Source organism: Muscardinus avellanarius (genome assembly GCF_963383645.1).
Source record: "Muscardinus avellanarius genome assembly, chromosome: 2".
Classification (NCBI taxonomy): Eukaryota; Metazoa; Chordata; class Mammalia; order Rodentia; family Gliridae; genus Muscardinus; species Muscardinus avellanarius.
This window is the reverse complement of record NC_137787.1, coordinates 20,584,424-20,597,464: the sequence shown is the minus strand read 5'-3', so window position 1 is coordinate 20,597,464 and position 13,041 is coordinate 20,584,424. Positions and strand designations below refer to the sequence as shown.

Here is a 13,041-nt window from a genome sequence, read left to right as displayed (position 1 = left end):
GTAGAATGCCCCTGGGTTCAATCCCCAGTACCAAAATAAAAAATAAAAAAAACAAAAAGAACAAATAAACATTGGAGTCAAAATATCAGTATGGAAGCTTGTTCTGCCCCTCACTAGCTGGGTCTCTTTGGACAAGCTAATGTCTTCATGTTTAGTTTCCACATTTATAAAATGGAGATAACCTTAATGCTCCCTCATAAGGCTACTGTGGGGGATAATGAGTTAATTCACATCAGTGTTTAAATTGTTAGTAATAACAACAACAATAATAATAATAATAATTATTATTATTATTATTTATGTGTGTGTCTGTGTGTGTTACCGGGGATTGAGCTACACTCCCAGCCCTATTTTATTATTTTTTATTAATTTATTTTGAAACAGGGCCTTACTAAACTGCAGAGGGCCTCACTAAATTGCCGAGACTGGTGGCAAACCTGCGATCTTTCTGTCTCTGCCTCAAAAGTACTGGGATTACAACTGTGTGCCACCATGCTGGGCCCATGGTGACTTTTACTAGGTCGCTTTAAGGAAGAAGGGCCAGTGTGGTGGTACCAGACGGGGCAATAAGAGATAAGAGTTACGGTCAGGCAGGATTTGCCACCAGTAAATAGTGGCTAACAACGGGATGTGGCTGCATACAGGCTCCAGCCACATCCATCCTGGGCTCTCTCTGCTCTCGAGCAAGTACACCTCCTCAGGACTCCTCATCACAGCCCTCTCTTTCCTTTTGAGCACATATCATTATTTGTAATTATCATTTTCATTTTGTCTGTTTTTTTTTATAACTATTTCCTTTGAGAAAAGAGATTTTATCTTATTTAATAACACTAATATTGAGCCAGGCACGGTGGCACATGCCTGTAATCCTAGTACTTGGGAGGCCAGTATAGGAGGATCACAGGTTTGAGGCCAGCCTCAGCAACTTTAATTAATTAATTAATTAATTTTATTACTGAACCTAGAGGCATTCTACCTCCAAGCTATACCCCCAGCCCGATTCTATTTCTTATTTGGCTACATGATCTCATTAGGTTGTTGAGAGCCTCACTAAGTCGCCAAGGCTGGCTTTGACCCTGCAATCCTCTGTCCCAGCCTCCCAAGTACTAGGATTACAAGCATGGACCACTATGCCTGGCTCAGGCTCAGCAATTTAAGGAGGTCCTCAGCAACTTAGTGAGACCCTGTTGCGGTACTGGGGATGGAAGCCAGGGGCATTCTACCTCTGAGCTATACCCACAGCCCTATTTTTTATTCTTTTTTTTTCCAATACTGGGGGTGGAATCCAGAGGCTATCTACCTCTGTGATATACTCCCAGACCTTTTTTTAATATTTTATTTGGAAACAGGGTCTCACTAAGTTACTGACAGCCTCACTACATAGATAAGGCTGGCTTCGAACCTGTGCGATCCTCCTGTCTCAGCCTCCCAAGCGCGGGGATTACAACCGTGCACCACCACGCCCGGCTTTTATTCTTTATTTTGAAACAGGGTCTCACTGAGTTGCAAAGAGCCTCACTAAGTAGCTGAGGCTGTCCACGAACCATGATCCTCTTGTCTCAGCCTCCCAAATGCTGGGATTACAAGCATGCGCCACCACACCTGGCTGAGACCCTGTTTTATTTATTTATTTTTTGTGTGGTACTGGGGGTGGAACCCAGGGGCTTTTCTTCCTCCAGGCTTTCCTCCCAGACCTATTTTATATTTTATTTGGAAACAGGGTCTCGCTAAGTTGCTGAGACTGACTTTGAACCTGTGCAATCCTCCTGTCTCAGCCTCCCAAGCGTGGGGATTACAAGCATGCGCCACCACATCTGGCTGAGACCCTGTTTCAAAAATAAAAAGTAAAATGGGGCTGAAGGTTTATGTTGGAGGTAGAATGTCCCTGGGCTCAATCCCCAGTACTACACAAGCAAAACAACAAGTGGCACTAATGTGCGTTGACTATTTATTCAATGCCGGGCACCATGCTGAGCTTTGCTTCATGAGCTTTAACTTGTTTCATCCACACAGCAATCTGCAAGGTATGTGGTTTCATTATTTTCACCTTATCGAGGGTAAATCTGAGAAGCACAAAATATTTTGCCCGCTATGATCATGCAACTAGTAAGTGAGCTTTAATATGTTTTCCTTGAGTGAATGAATGAATGAATGAATGATCGATCAAATTAAATAGTAAATTTGAAAGGGGAGCAAGACCTAAGGAAGGTGTAGTGTGAAGCTCTGGAAAAACGGGCAAGAGGGAAAGATGACGTTCGTGGTGGTCTTTAGAAGTCTCTGGCTTGTCAGCTAGTGCCGGCCCCTGACTTTCTTTCTCTCTCCGCCTGTCTGGCCTCTAGGTCCAGGCCATTGCGGCCCAGTTGGTGTCGGCCCTGTACTATCTGCATTCTCACCGCATCCTGCACCGAGACATGAAACCGCAGAACATCCTCCTTGCCAAGGGCGGTGGCATCAAACTCTGTGACTTTGGGTGAGGGCGCGGAGCTTCCGTCTCTGCTCTCAGTTACCCAGGGAGTCTTAGACCATATGTGTGGCTTCCTTTGGCCTGACTTTAGACCCTGAGCTGGAGACTGGGCCTCCTGGGCTGGGTCCTTGGGAACCAATCAAAGGTGCTCAGTTCTGGTTTGGGTTAGCTCGTACAATAACAGGGAGTAGTGAGAGGGTTAATTTCCTAGTAGTGGCCAAGTCTAGACGACCTCTTCCCTTTCTATTTCCATCCATCATCTACTGCAGATTTGCCCGGGCTATGAGCACCAACACGATGGTGCTGACCTCTATCAAAGGCACACCACTGTATATGTCTCCAGAGCTGGTGGAAGAGCGACCGTATGACCACACAGCCGACCTCTGGTCTGTGGGCTGCATCCTGTATGAGCTGGCCGTCGGCACCCCTCCCTTCTACACCACGAGCATCTTTCAGCTGGTCAGCCTCATTCTCAAGGACCCTGTGCGCTGGCCCTCTACCATTAGTCCCTGCTTCAAGGTAATGAAAATTGAAAGAATTTACATCAGAAACCTATCTCCGTCTACTTCTATTCTCTTTTCAAAGAGTTGGGCCAAACAGCCTTGTTTTTCTATGATAAGGGCTTTTTTTGTGTGTGTGGTACTGGGGGTGGAACCCAGGGGCTTTACTATCTCCAGTCTATACTCCCAGACCTATTTTATACTTTATTTGGAAACAGGGTCTCACTAAGTTGCTGAAAGCCAACTTTGAAGTGCCATCCTCCTGTCTCAGCCTCCCAAGTGCTGGGATTACATGGGTGTGCCACCACACCCAGCTATAAGGGCTTATTTTGAGAAGAGGGATGGTCTAAGGTCTGCAAAATTTGGGAATGGCAGTCCCTGTGTGGGGCAGTGTATGCTTTATCACACTGGAGCTGTAATTTCAAGACACAGTAGAGGCCGGGCATGGTGGCGCACACTTGTAATCCCAGCATTCGAGAGATGGAGACAGGAGGATCAGGATTTGTGGACAGCCTCAGCTACTTAGCGCAGCCATTCGCAACTCAGTGAGACCCTGTTTCAAAATAAATAAAGCCGGGCATGGTGGCACACACTTGTAATCCCAGCATTTGGGAGGCTGAGACCGGAAGATCAAGGTTCATGGCCAGCCTCAGCTACTTAGTGAGGCCCTCTGCAATTCAGTGAGACCTGGTTTCAAAATGAAGAATAAAAATAGGGCAGGGGGTGTAGCTCAGAGGTCAAATGCCCCTGGGTTCCATCCCCAGACCCGCAAAAATAAATAAATAAATAAATACATTAAAAGACTAAAAAACAGGACCAGGGGAGGTAGAATGCCTCTGAGTTCCATCCTCAGTACCACACACACACAAAAAAAAAGACACAGTAGATAGATACTGGTCCTTTTCCATGCCCTCTGTTCCACTTATTTTATTAGATACAGTGTCTGGGTGTCTAGACATTGTCCACTGCTTTCAGACCTCTTCAGCCCTAGTGAGGGGCTGGCTCAGTGGTTAGGGGCAGGTGACAGAGGTGGCGCCTGCTCACTGTGGCTCGGTCTCATCTGGTCGGTGGAGGGAGGGAGGAGGAGGGGGAAGAGTTTGAGCTCCTTTTATTTCTCGTCTAGGGCAAGATTATGGACACCTGATGGAATTTAAGAACGATTTTTACCCAGAGTAAAAAAAAATCTCATTACAACTTTCTTTTGCTTTATCTAAGATGAAAATGGGCAAATTTCTCTCTAACCTGTTTAGTTGGGGAGGCCCAAATAATTATGTAAAGGAATCTAAACAACAACAACAAAAACCTTAAGTAGGGGAGAGGTACACAGCATCCTAAGGGCAGGTACACAGGTATCTTCAGTAAGAGCCGTAGTTCTGCAAATCTCCATTTATTTATTTATTTATTTATTTATTTATTTATTTTTGCAGGTCTGGGGATGGAACCCAGGGGCATTTGACCTCTGAGCTACACCCCCTGCCCTATTTTTTTTCTTTATTTTTGAAACCGGGTCTCACTGAATTGCAGAGGGCCTCACTAAGTAGCTGAGGCTGTCTGCGAACTGCGGTCCTCTAGGTCTCAGCCTCCCGAATGCTGGGATTACAAGCGTGCGCCACCACGCCCGGCAAATCTCCTTGTTTTAGAACAGTGATCATAAATCTACTAGTTAATCTCCTATCCTTATTTCAAGCCTAGCTGAGGATGTACCCAGATACCCTGTAACAAATATATCTTTTTGAGAAGATAGTCTCCCTACTCTTCCACCCTCTGAAGACTTAAAAGATTTGTTTTTGAATTTTCCCAATCATATCTTTACACTATTTCTTGTGTATGTGTTTTTAAATACAGGTGCATTTCTTCCTATATAGCCACCAGTGAACCATAATGGAAGGGAGGACAAAGGCACTGGCTTGGGAGGGACACCTTTGAATGCTTGCTTTCTGAATAAGATTGTGAAGGTGCCATCCCCTCTCTCTCCCAGTTCTTTTTCCCTTCCTCACAGTTAGTGACTTTGAGATTCCTCTCTCTTCTTAGTACAGAGAATGTCCATGCGTAGGGATCGGGCTCCCTAAGTGCTGAGCAGTGGTTTGTTTGGAAAATGAGGCCTCAGGACAGGGTTGCCCAGGTGTGGACACTTGGTGGAATTTACCAACAGGTCTGCCATAAAACAGACGCAAGAGTCTTGGTTTGCTGGTTCTGCTAATAGGTCTGAGAGAGGGGAGAGGGGAGGGAAGGAGGGGCTGATGGAGTATTATTTCTCTCCACAGAACTTCCTGCAGGGGCTGCTCACCAAGGACCCCCGGCAGCGTTTGTCCTGGCCAGACCTCTTACATCACCCCTTTATTGCTGGCCACGTCACCAGTGAGTCCTCAGGGTCCCGGGCTGACTTCCCGGTGTTCTCTCTAGCCTACCCCCTTTTCCCAGCTGGTTCTGGCAGATTTCTTTCGTCCACCAACTTGAACTTTCTTCCTAACTCTTTGTCTAACTTTCGCCACTCCTCCTCCCTTCTTGTCACACCAAGTGGTCTCCTCCCACAGAAGCCTGGGGACACTGAGGTTGTCCCTGGCAAAGTGGGAAGGGTGGCTGCACCCCTCGTATAATCGTGTCTTCCCCCGTCTCTCTCCACAGTAATAACCGAGCCAGCTGGCTCAGATGTGGGGACCCCGTTCACCAGTCGCCTCCCCCCAGAACTCCAGGTCCTGAAGGATGAGCAGGCCCATCGGCTGGCCCCCAAGGGCAATCAGTCTCGCATCTTGCGGCAGGCCTATAGACGCATGGCCGAGGAGGCCAAGCAGAAGGTGTGTGGAAGAGCGAAATATGCAGGCTAGCCACTGGGGGGAGCTGGAGATGGAGGGGGACTTTGTAGTGTGTTGGGGAAGGGCCACAAATAGGATCCATACAGCCCTCTGACAACCAAATAGCTCGGATCCAACATCTCTTGCCCACCTCCCACAGAAGCATCAGAACACAGGACGTGCCCTTGAGCAAGAGGATAGGACCAGCAAGGTGACCCCCAGCACGGTCCCTCTGCCTGGACCGAGGGCTGCCCCTCAGCAGTCAAGCATCTTGGCTGGGATCTTGGCCTCAGAAATGAAGAACAGCTGGGCAGAGTCGGGGACTGGAGAGCCCCCTCCTGCACCACGGTGAGGAGGATATAGTTAGGGGGTGGTTTAGCAGGGGAAGGTATCTTTCAGATCTTTTGACCCAGAAAAAGCAAATATGAAGTGGTCCCTGTCACTAGCATTATGTAAATAAAGACACAGCCTGGAAATCTGAATCCTGGGTTCTAATTACACTTTCTTAACTCTTTGAGCAACTTGAGGACTTTTTCTTCTTTGTTTCTTAGTTGTACTGTGAGTGAAAGGGAAGGGTCATTTCTATCCAAATGGGAAGATTATTTGAGTTTAGGGCCATAGGTGAAAACTATAAAGTAGACGAGAATAAAGTCCACAGTGGGAGGACAGTCCTGGATATGTGTTTAGAAGTCAACATTTGACAGGCGTGGTAGCACACGCTTGTAATTCCAGCATTCGGGAGGCTGAGACAGGAGGATCGTGGTTCATGGACAGCCTCAGCTACTTAGTGAGGCCCTGTTTCAAAATAAAAAATACAAAATAGGGCAGAGATGTAGCTTGGAGGTCGAATGCCTCTGGGGATGGAACCCCAGAAGAAGTCAACATGTCCTGTGCCAGCCATGTCCCATACCCAAAAGGGACTTTCCCCTCTCTACCTGTGTAACTTGTTCTTCTTTCTTTCCTGGGCCTAGAGGGAAGGACAAGTTAAGTAACTCTAAGCTTCACAGGTTTGTAATTCATCCTACTTCCTGGCTTTCTCTGGCAGGGAAAACCACATCACCTCGGACTGTGAACAAGCATTCCCAGAGCTGAGACCAGAGGCGATGGACCAGCCAGGCATTGATACAGTAGACCTGGAAAATGAGGTGAGATCCAGTGACTCTTGACCACATCCCTGCCATAAGATATTGGGGCTGAGGAGGTGTTTTTCTACAACAGTGATTCCCTAAGTATAAGCTCTAAAGTACGAGCTCCTTTTGTGTTAACAGTTGCTCTATTTGTCCAGCATGGTGATGTACACCTGTAATCCCAGTACCGGGAGCCTTTTACAGAGGATTGCAGGATTGAGGAAAGCCTCAGCAAATAGCAATACTCTGAGCAACCTAGTAGACCCTGTTTCAAAATAAGAAATAAAAAGGGATGGAGGCATAGCTCAGAGATAGAATGCCTTTGAGTTCACTCCCCAGTACAAAAAATAAAAAGGAGCCGGGGTGGTGGCGCACACTTTTAATCCCAGCATTTGGGAGGCTGAGACTGGAGGATCTTGGTTCACGGATAGCCTCAGCTATTTAGTGAGGCCCTCCGCAACTTACTGAGGCCCTGCTTCAAAATAAAGAATAAAAAATAGGGCAGGGAGTGTAGCTCAGAGGTTGAATGTCTCTGGGTTCCATCCCCAGACCCTCAAATAATTAATAATACATAAAAAGGAAGCCAGAAAGACTGGACAGGGTCAGGCTCAGGATTTTTTTGTTTTTGTTTTTTGTTTTTCTTATGGTACTGGAGTATGTCCCAAGGACATTCTACCTCTGATTTATACTTCCAGTGAGATTTTATTTTTTTATATTGAAACAGGGTCTCGCTAAGTTGCTGAGGCTGGTCTTAAACCTTTGCTCCTCCTATCTCAGCCTCCCAGGATCATAAGCATGAGTCACCATACCCCACTCAGGCACAACGTTTTATAACAGCCCTCTCTCGAGAACTAACCAGAGTCTCATTAGAAATGCATAATCCCATGCCAGGCATGGTGGCACACGCTTGTAATCCCTGCGCTTGGGAGGCTGAGACAGGAGGATCGCACAGGTTCAAAGCCAGCCTCAGCTACTTAGTGAGGCTCTCAGCAACTTAGTGAAACCCTGTTTCCAAATAAAATAGAAAATAGGTCTGGGAGTATAGCCCGGAGGTAGAAAGCCTCTGGGTTCCACCCTCAGTACCACCCCCCCCCCCAGAAAAAAAAAGAAATGCATAATTCCAGCCAGGCGTGGTGGCGCACACTTGTAATCCCAGCATTTGGGAGGCTGAGACAGGAGGATCCAGGTTTGTGGACAGTCTCAGCTACTTAGTGTGGTCCTTTGCAACTCAGTGAGACCCTGTTGCAAAATAAAGAATAAAAAATAGGGCTGGTGGTATATCTTGGAGGTAGAATGCTCCTGGGTTCCATCCCCAGTACCACAAAAAAGAAAAAACGTAAAAATACACAATCCCAGGCTAGATATATAGTTCAGTGGTAAAGCAGTTGCCTAGCTTGTGTGAGACCCTCGGTTTAGTCCCCAGCACACCTAGAGAGAGAGAATGAAATACCTAAACTGTTCCAAATTGACCTCCCAATTGACCTAAGGACCTTCCACTAGTCCCTACCTCAAGGTTTCACTACTTCCCAATAACCCCATCCTGGGAACAAGCCTCCAACACATGGACCTGTGGGGAAACACACTTAAATCATGTCCATAATAGTACATAAGCCACTTATTTTGTAGAAATGTTTCTCAAGTTGGTATTTCTTTATGATTCAATTTAGATTATACTTTTTGGTAGAGATATTACATAAATGAGGCATTCTCAGTACCATAGTCTTTTCAAGAACCTACAGTATTTCCTAATAGGGATGGATCATGGTTTATCATTCCTTTACTCTCTACTCTATGGTGTTTCCATTTTTTTTGTTAATATTGACCATGCTACAATGGATATCTTTCTAGGTATCCTTTTTTTGTTGTGTGGTGCTGGAGATTGAACCCTTGGGTGTTCTACTTCTGAGTTAACCCCCTAAGTCCTGTTTTACTGTTTATTTGGAAACAGTCTTACTAAATTCCTGAGAATCTCACAAAGTTGCTGAATCTGGCTTTGAACCTGCAATTTTGTCTCAGCTTCCCAAGAACTGGGATTACAGGCATATGCCACCAGGCCCCTCTCTAGGTATCTCTCTCTTTTGTGTGTGTGTGACAGTGAGGATTGCACCCAGGGGCATTCTACCTCTAAGTTATACTCCCAGCTCCCACTTTTAAAATTTTTTGTTTTGTTTTCATAGGGTCTCACTAGGTTGCCGAGGCTGGCCGTGACCTGCGAACCTCCTGTCTCACTCTCCCAGGTACTTGGATTAGAGGTATCTGTCGCCACATCTGGCTCGTAGATATCTTTATGCTAGTGGCCTCCAAGTGGCATTTCAAGGCCCCTCACTTGCTGCCCACGTCATTTCATGGCTCCCCAGGTTTCTAACCCCAGGCTGGGAGCTTCGGTCCTGAGACTTCCTTGCTCTTCCTGGCCCCACCCCCACCCTGTGTCCCAGGAGCCGGACAGTGATAGTGAGTGGCGACAACTGCTGGAGACGGCGGAGCCTGTGCCCATTCAGCTGAAGGCTCCTCTCACGCTGCTGTGCAACCCTGACTTCTGCCAGCGGGTCCAGAGTCAGCTGCGCGAGGCCGGAGCGCAGGTGATGGGTACTGTGGGTCGGGTTCGGGGCTGTTTCAGAGATGAAGCATTTTAAAAGGTTTTTTGACATTTACTGACATAGCTAACAGTCTTCCGTCCCAGTTCTTCCAATTTATCTTCTTAATTAAAAGCGATTTACTAACCTCCTTTAGTAACACAGAAACGTGCAGGCCTCAGAACACTCCTCCTGAATGAAGCCTCAGTCTAGAGCAGGCATCCATAAACTTTTTCTGATGGGATGGAGGCATTGTGGGTCAAAAGGCAAAAACGGTGGCTATTGTGTAAGGACTTACATACTGAGGGAAACATTTCCACAGAATTTTTGTTGGCAAACTTAAAATGTAATCATAGCAATTAAATATGCAATATCTTGTATGACAAATACACTAATGAGAAAAATGAAATCATTTGTTTGGGGGGTAACTTTTTTTTTTTTTGTGGTACTGGGGGTGGAACCCAGAGGCTTTCTACCTCCGAGCTATACTCCCAGACCCATTTTATACTTTATTTGTAAACAGGGTCTCACTAAGTTGCTGAGAGTCTCACTAAGTAGCTGAGGCTGGCTTCGAACCTGCGCGATCCTCCTGTCTCAGCCTCCCAAGCACTGGGATTGTAGGCGTGCGCCACCACGCCCGGCTCGACATTACTATTTTTGAGGCTTATTCACAATGTACCACATATTGGCATTTCATTCCCTTTTATTGCTTATTAGGATTCCATTGTATGCATAGATAACATTTTACCTACTCATCAGTTGATGAACATTGTTTTATTTCCACTTTTTGGTTTTAAATGAGTAATGCTATTTCATTCACAACTGCGTTTATGTGTAGACATATGTCTTTGTTTCTCTTGGCTAGGTACCTAGCAGTGGAATTTCTGAGTCATCTAAATTATATTTAACATTTTAAGAAACTACTGAACCACTTTCCAAACTGACTGTACCATCTTACATTTCCACCAGTAACTTATGAGGGGTCCCAGGTTCTCTACATTTTTTTTTTTTTTTTTTTGGTGGTACTGGGGTTCCTGAAACCCTTCTACCTCCGGGCTACACTCCCAGACCTATTTTATATTTTTTATTTGGAAACAGGGTCTCTTAAGGCAGCACAGCTGGCTTCAAACCAGCGCAATCCTCCTGCCTCTGCCTCCCAAGTGCGGGGATTACAAGCGTGCGTCACCACGCCTGGCGGTTCTCTACATATTTACATATTTGCCAACATTTATTGTGGTCAACTTTTTAATTATAGCCATTCTAGGAAGTGTGAAATACTATTGTTTTTTTTTTAGTTTGCATTGTGCTAATGATGAATGTTGAGTATCTTTTCATGTGCTTATTAGCTCTTTGTATGTATTCAGTGAAATATTCAAGTTTTTTGCTCATTTTAAAAATTGACTTTTTGCTGGGCATAGTGGTGCACGTTTGTAATCCTAGAGCTTGGGAGGCTGAGACAGGAGGATTGCACAAGTTTGAAGCCAGCCTCAGCTACTTAGTGAGGCTCTCAGCAACTTAGTGAGACCTTGTTTCCAAATAAAATACAAAATAGGTCTGAGAGCCCAGAGGTAGAAAAAGCCCTTGGGTTCCACCTCCAGTACCACCAAAAAAAAAATATATTGACTTGTGTTCTTATTGAGTTGTAAAAGTTCTTTATATATTCTGGATATGGGACTTTTATCAGATAGGTGATTGCAGATATTTTCTCCTAGTCTATGGTTTCTCTTTCTATTGCCATGTCATAAGAATGCCTTTCGGAGGTGGGCGTGGTAGCACACACCTGTGATCTCAGTAATTGGGAGGCTGCCATAGGAGGAGCTCAGGTTCAAGTCTACCCTCAACAACTCAGTAAGATTCAGTTTCATAATAAAAAGTAAGCCGGGCGTGGTGGCGCACGCTTGTAATCCCTGCGCTTGGGAGGCTGAGACAGGAGGATCGCATTGGGTTCAAAGCCAGCCTCAGCTACTTAGTGAGGCTTTCAGCAACTTAGTGAGACCCTGTTTCCAAATAAAATATAAAAAAGGTCTGGGAGTATAGCCCGGAGGTAGAAAGGTAGAAAGCTTCTGGGTTCCACCCCCAGTACCACCAAAAAATAAAAAATAAATAAAGAAAGAAGCCTGGGGTTGTAAAGTGGCCCTGGGTTCAATTCCCAATACCAAAAACAAACAAACAAGGATAACTTTTGAAGCACAGTTTTTTTTTTTTTTCTTGTGTGGTACTGGGATTGAACCCACAAGCAGTCTACCTCCAAGATATACCACCAGCCCAATTTTCTTTCTTTTCTTTTCCTTCCTTTCCTTCCTTCCTTCCTTTCTTCCTTCCTTCCTTCCTTCCTTCCTTCTTTCTTTCTTTCTTTTTTGCGGTACTGGGGATAGGACCCAGGGGCATTCTACCTTCGAACTACACCCCCAGCCCTATTTTTTATTCCTTATTTTGAAACAGGGTCTCACTAAGTTGCAGAAGGCCTCACTAAGTAGCTGAGGCTGGCCACGAACCCAGATCCTCCTGTCTCAGCCTCCCAAATGCTGGGATTACAGGCATGTGCCACCATGCCCAGCTCCCAATGCCATGCCATCTTGGCATGGGGCTGTATTTCTATTTTTCTAATAAACTTCTTTAAATCTTCAAAAAAATAATAAAAATAAAAACTGAGTCTCATTGAGCTGCAAAGGGCCTTACTAAGTAGCTGAGGTTGTCTGCGAACTGCGATCTTCCTGTCTCAGCCTCCCAAATGCTGGAATTACAAGCGTGCGCCACCACCCGGCTTTATGAACTCTTGATCTAGAATTGAATGATGTTTTGTCTCTCGGGAATTAAATGATATTACTTTGCAGCTTTTTTTTTTTAAATACTGAGGCATTCTGCCTCTGAGCTCACTCCTAGCCCTATTTTTTTTTTTTTTTTTAATTTTGAAACAGTCTCACTAACTTGCAGAGGGCCTAAGTTGCTGAGGTTGGCTGTGAACCTGCTATCCTCCTGCTTCAGCCTTCCAAGTAATGGGATTACAGGCGTGCATGCCAGTAATGGTAATGCCGGGTATGGCCATTGTTTTGAATTTTCAGAAGTGTGTGTGTAGCCCACAGTGGCGGTACACACCTCTAATCCTAGTATTTGGGAGGCTGAGACGAGAGAATTGCAAGTTCAAGGACAGCCTCAGCAATCTAGTAAGACTCTCAGCAACCTAGAAAGACTGTTTTAAAACAAAAAAAATAGCTGGGCGTGGTGGCATACACTTGTAATCCCAGCATTTGGGAGGCTGAGACAGGAGGATTGTGGTTCACGGACAGCCTCAGCTACTTAGTGAGGCCCTTTGCAACTCAGTGAGACCCTGTTTCAAAATAAAGAATAAAAAATAGGGCTGGAGGTATATCTTGGAGGTAGAATGCCCCTGAGTTCCATCCCCAGTACCCCCAAAAAACAAAAAACAAACACAACAACAAAAAAAATAAGCCAGGTGTGGTGGTGCGTGCTTGTAATCCCAGCATAATAATAATATTGGGGTTATAGTTTGGAGGTAGAATGTCCTTGGGTTCAGTACCATGTGTGTGTCAGGGATGGGGGAAGGATTAAAGAAGGGAGGAAGAA

The 13,041-nt window shown here is 45.5% G+C and overlaps 1 protein-coding gene across 5 annotated transcripts in view; it reads left to right on the top strand.

The window, feature by feature from the left end:
- Positions 1–13,041, top strand: part of STK36 (serine/threonine kinase 36) — a gene marked incomplete at both ends in the record, with an annotated part of 30,045 nt that overhangs the window by 2,196 nt on the left and 14,808 nt on the right. For all 5 annotated transcript variants that reach the window (XM_080689266.1, XM_080689270.1, XM_080689269.1 and 2 more), the window contains 7 exons: positions 2,340–2,470; positions 2,734–2,983; positions 5,229–5,322; positions 5,590–5,759; positions 5,917–6,104; positions 6,802–6,901; positions 9,319–9,462. In XM_080689266.1, the coding sequence (XP_080545392.1) occupies positions 2,340–2,470; positions 2,734–2,983; positions 5,229–5,322; positions 5,590–5,759; positions 5,917–6,104; positions 6,802–6,901; positions 9,319–9,462 (1,077 nt within the window). The remainder of the gene's footprint in view (positions 1–2,339; positions 2,471–2,733; positions 2,984–5,228; positions 5,323–5,589; positions 5,760–5,916; positions 6,105–6,801; positions 6,902–9,318; positions 9,463–13,041) is intronic.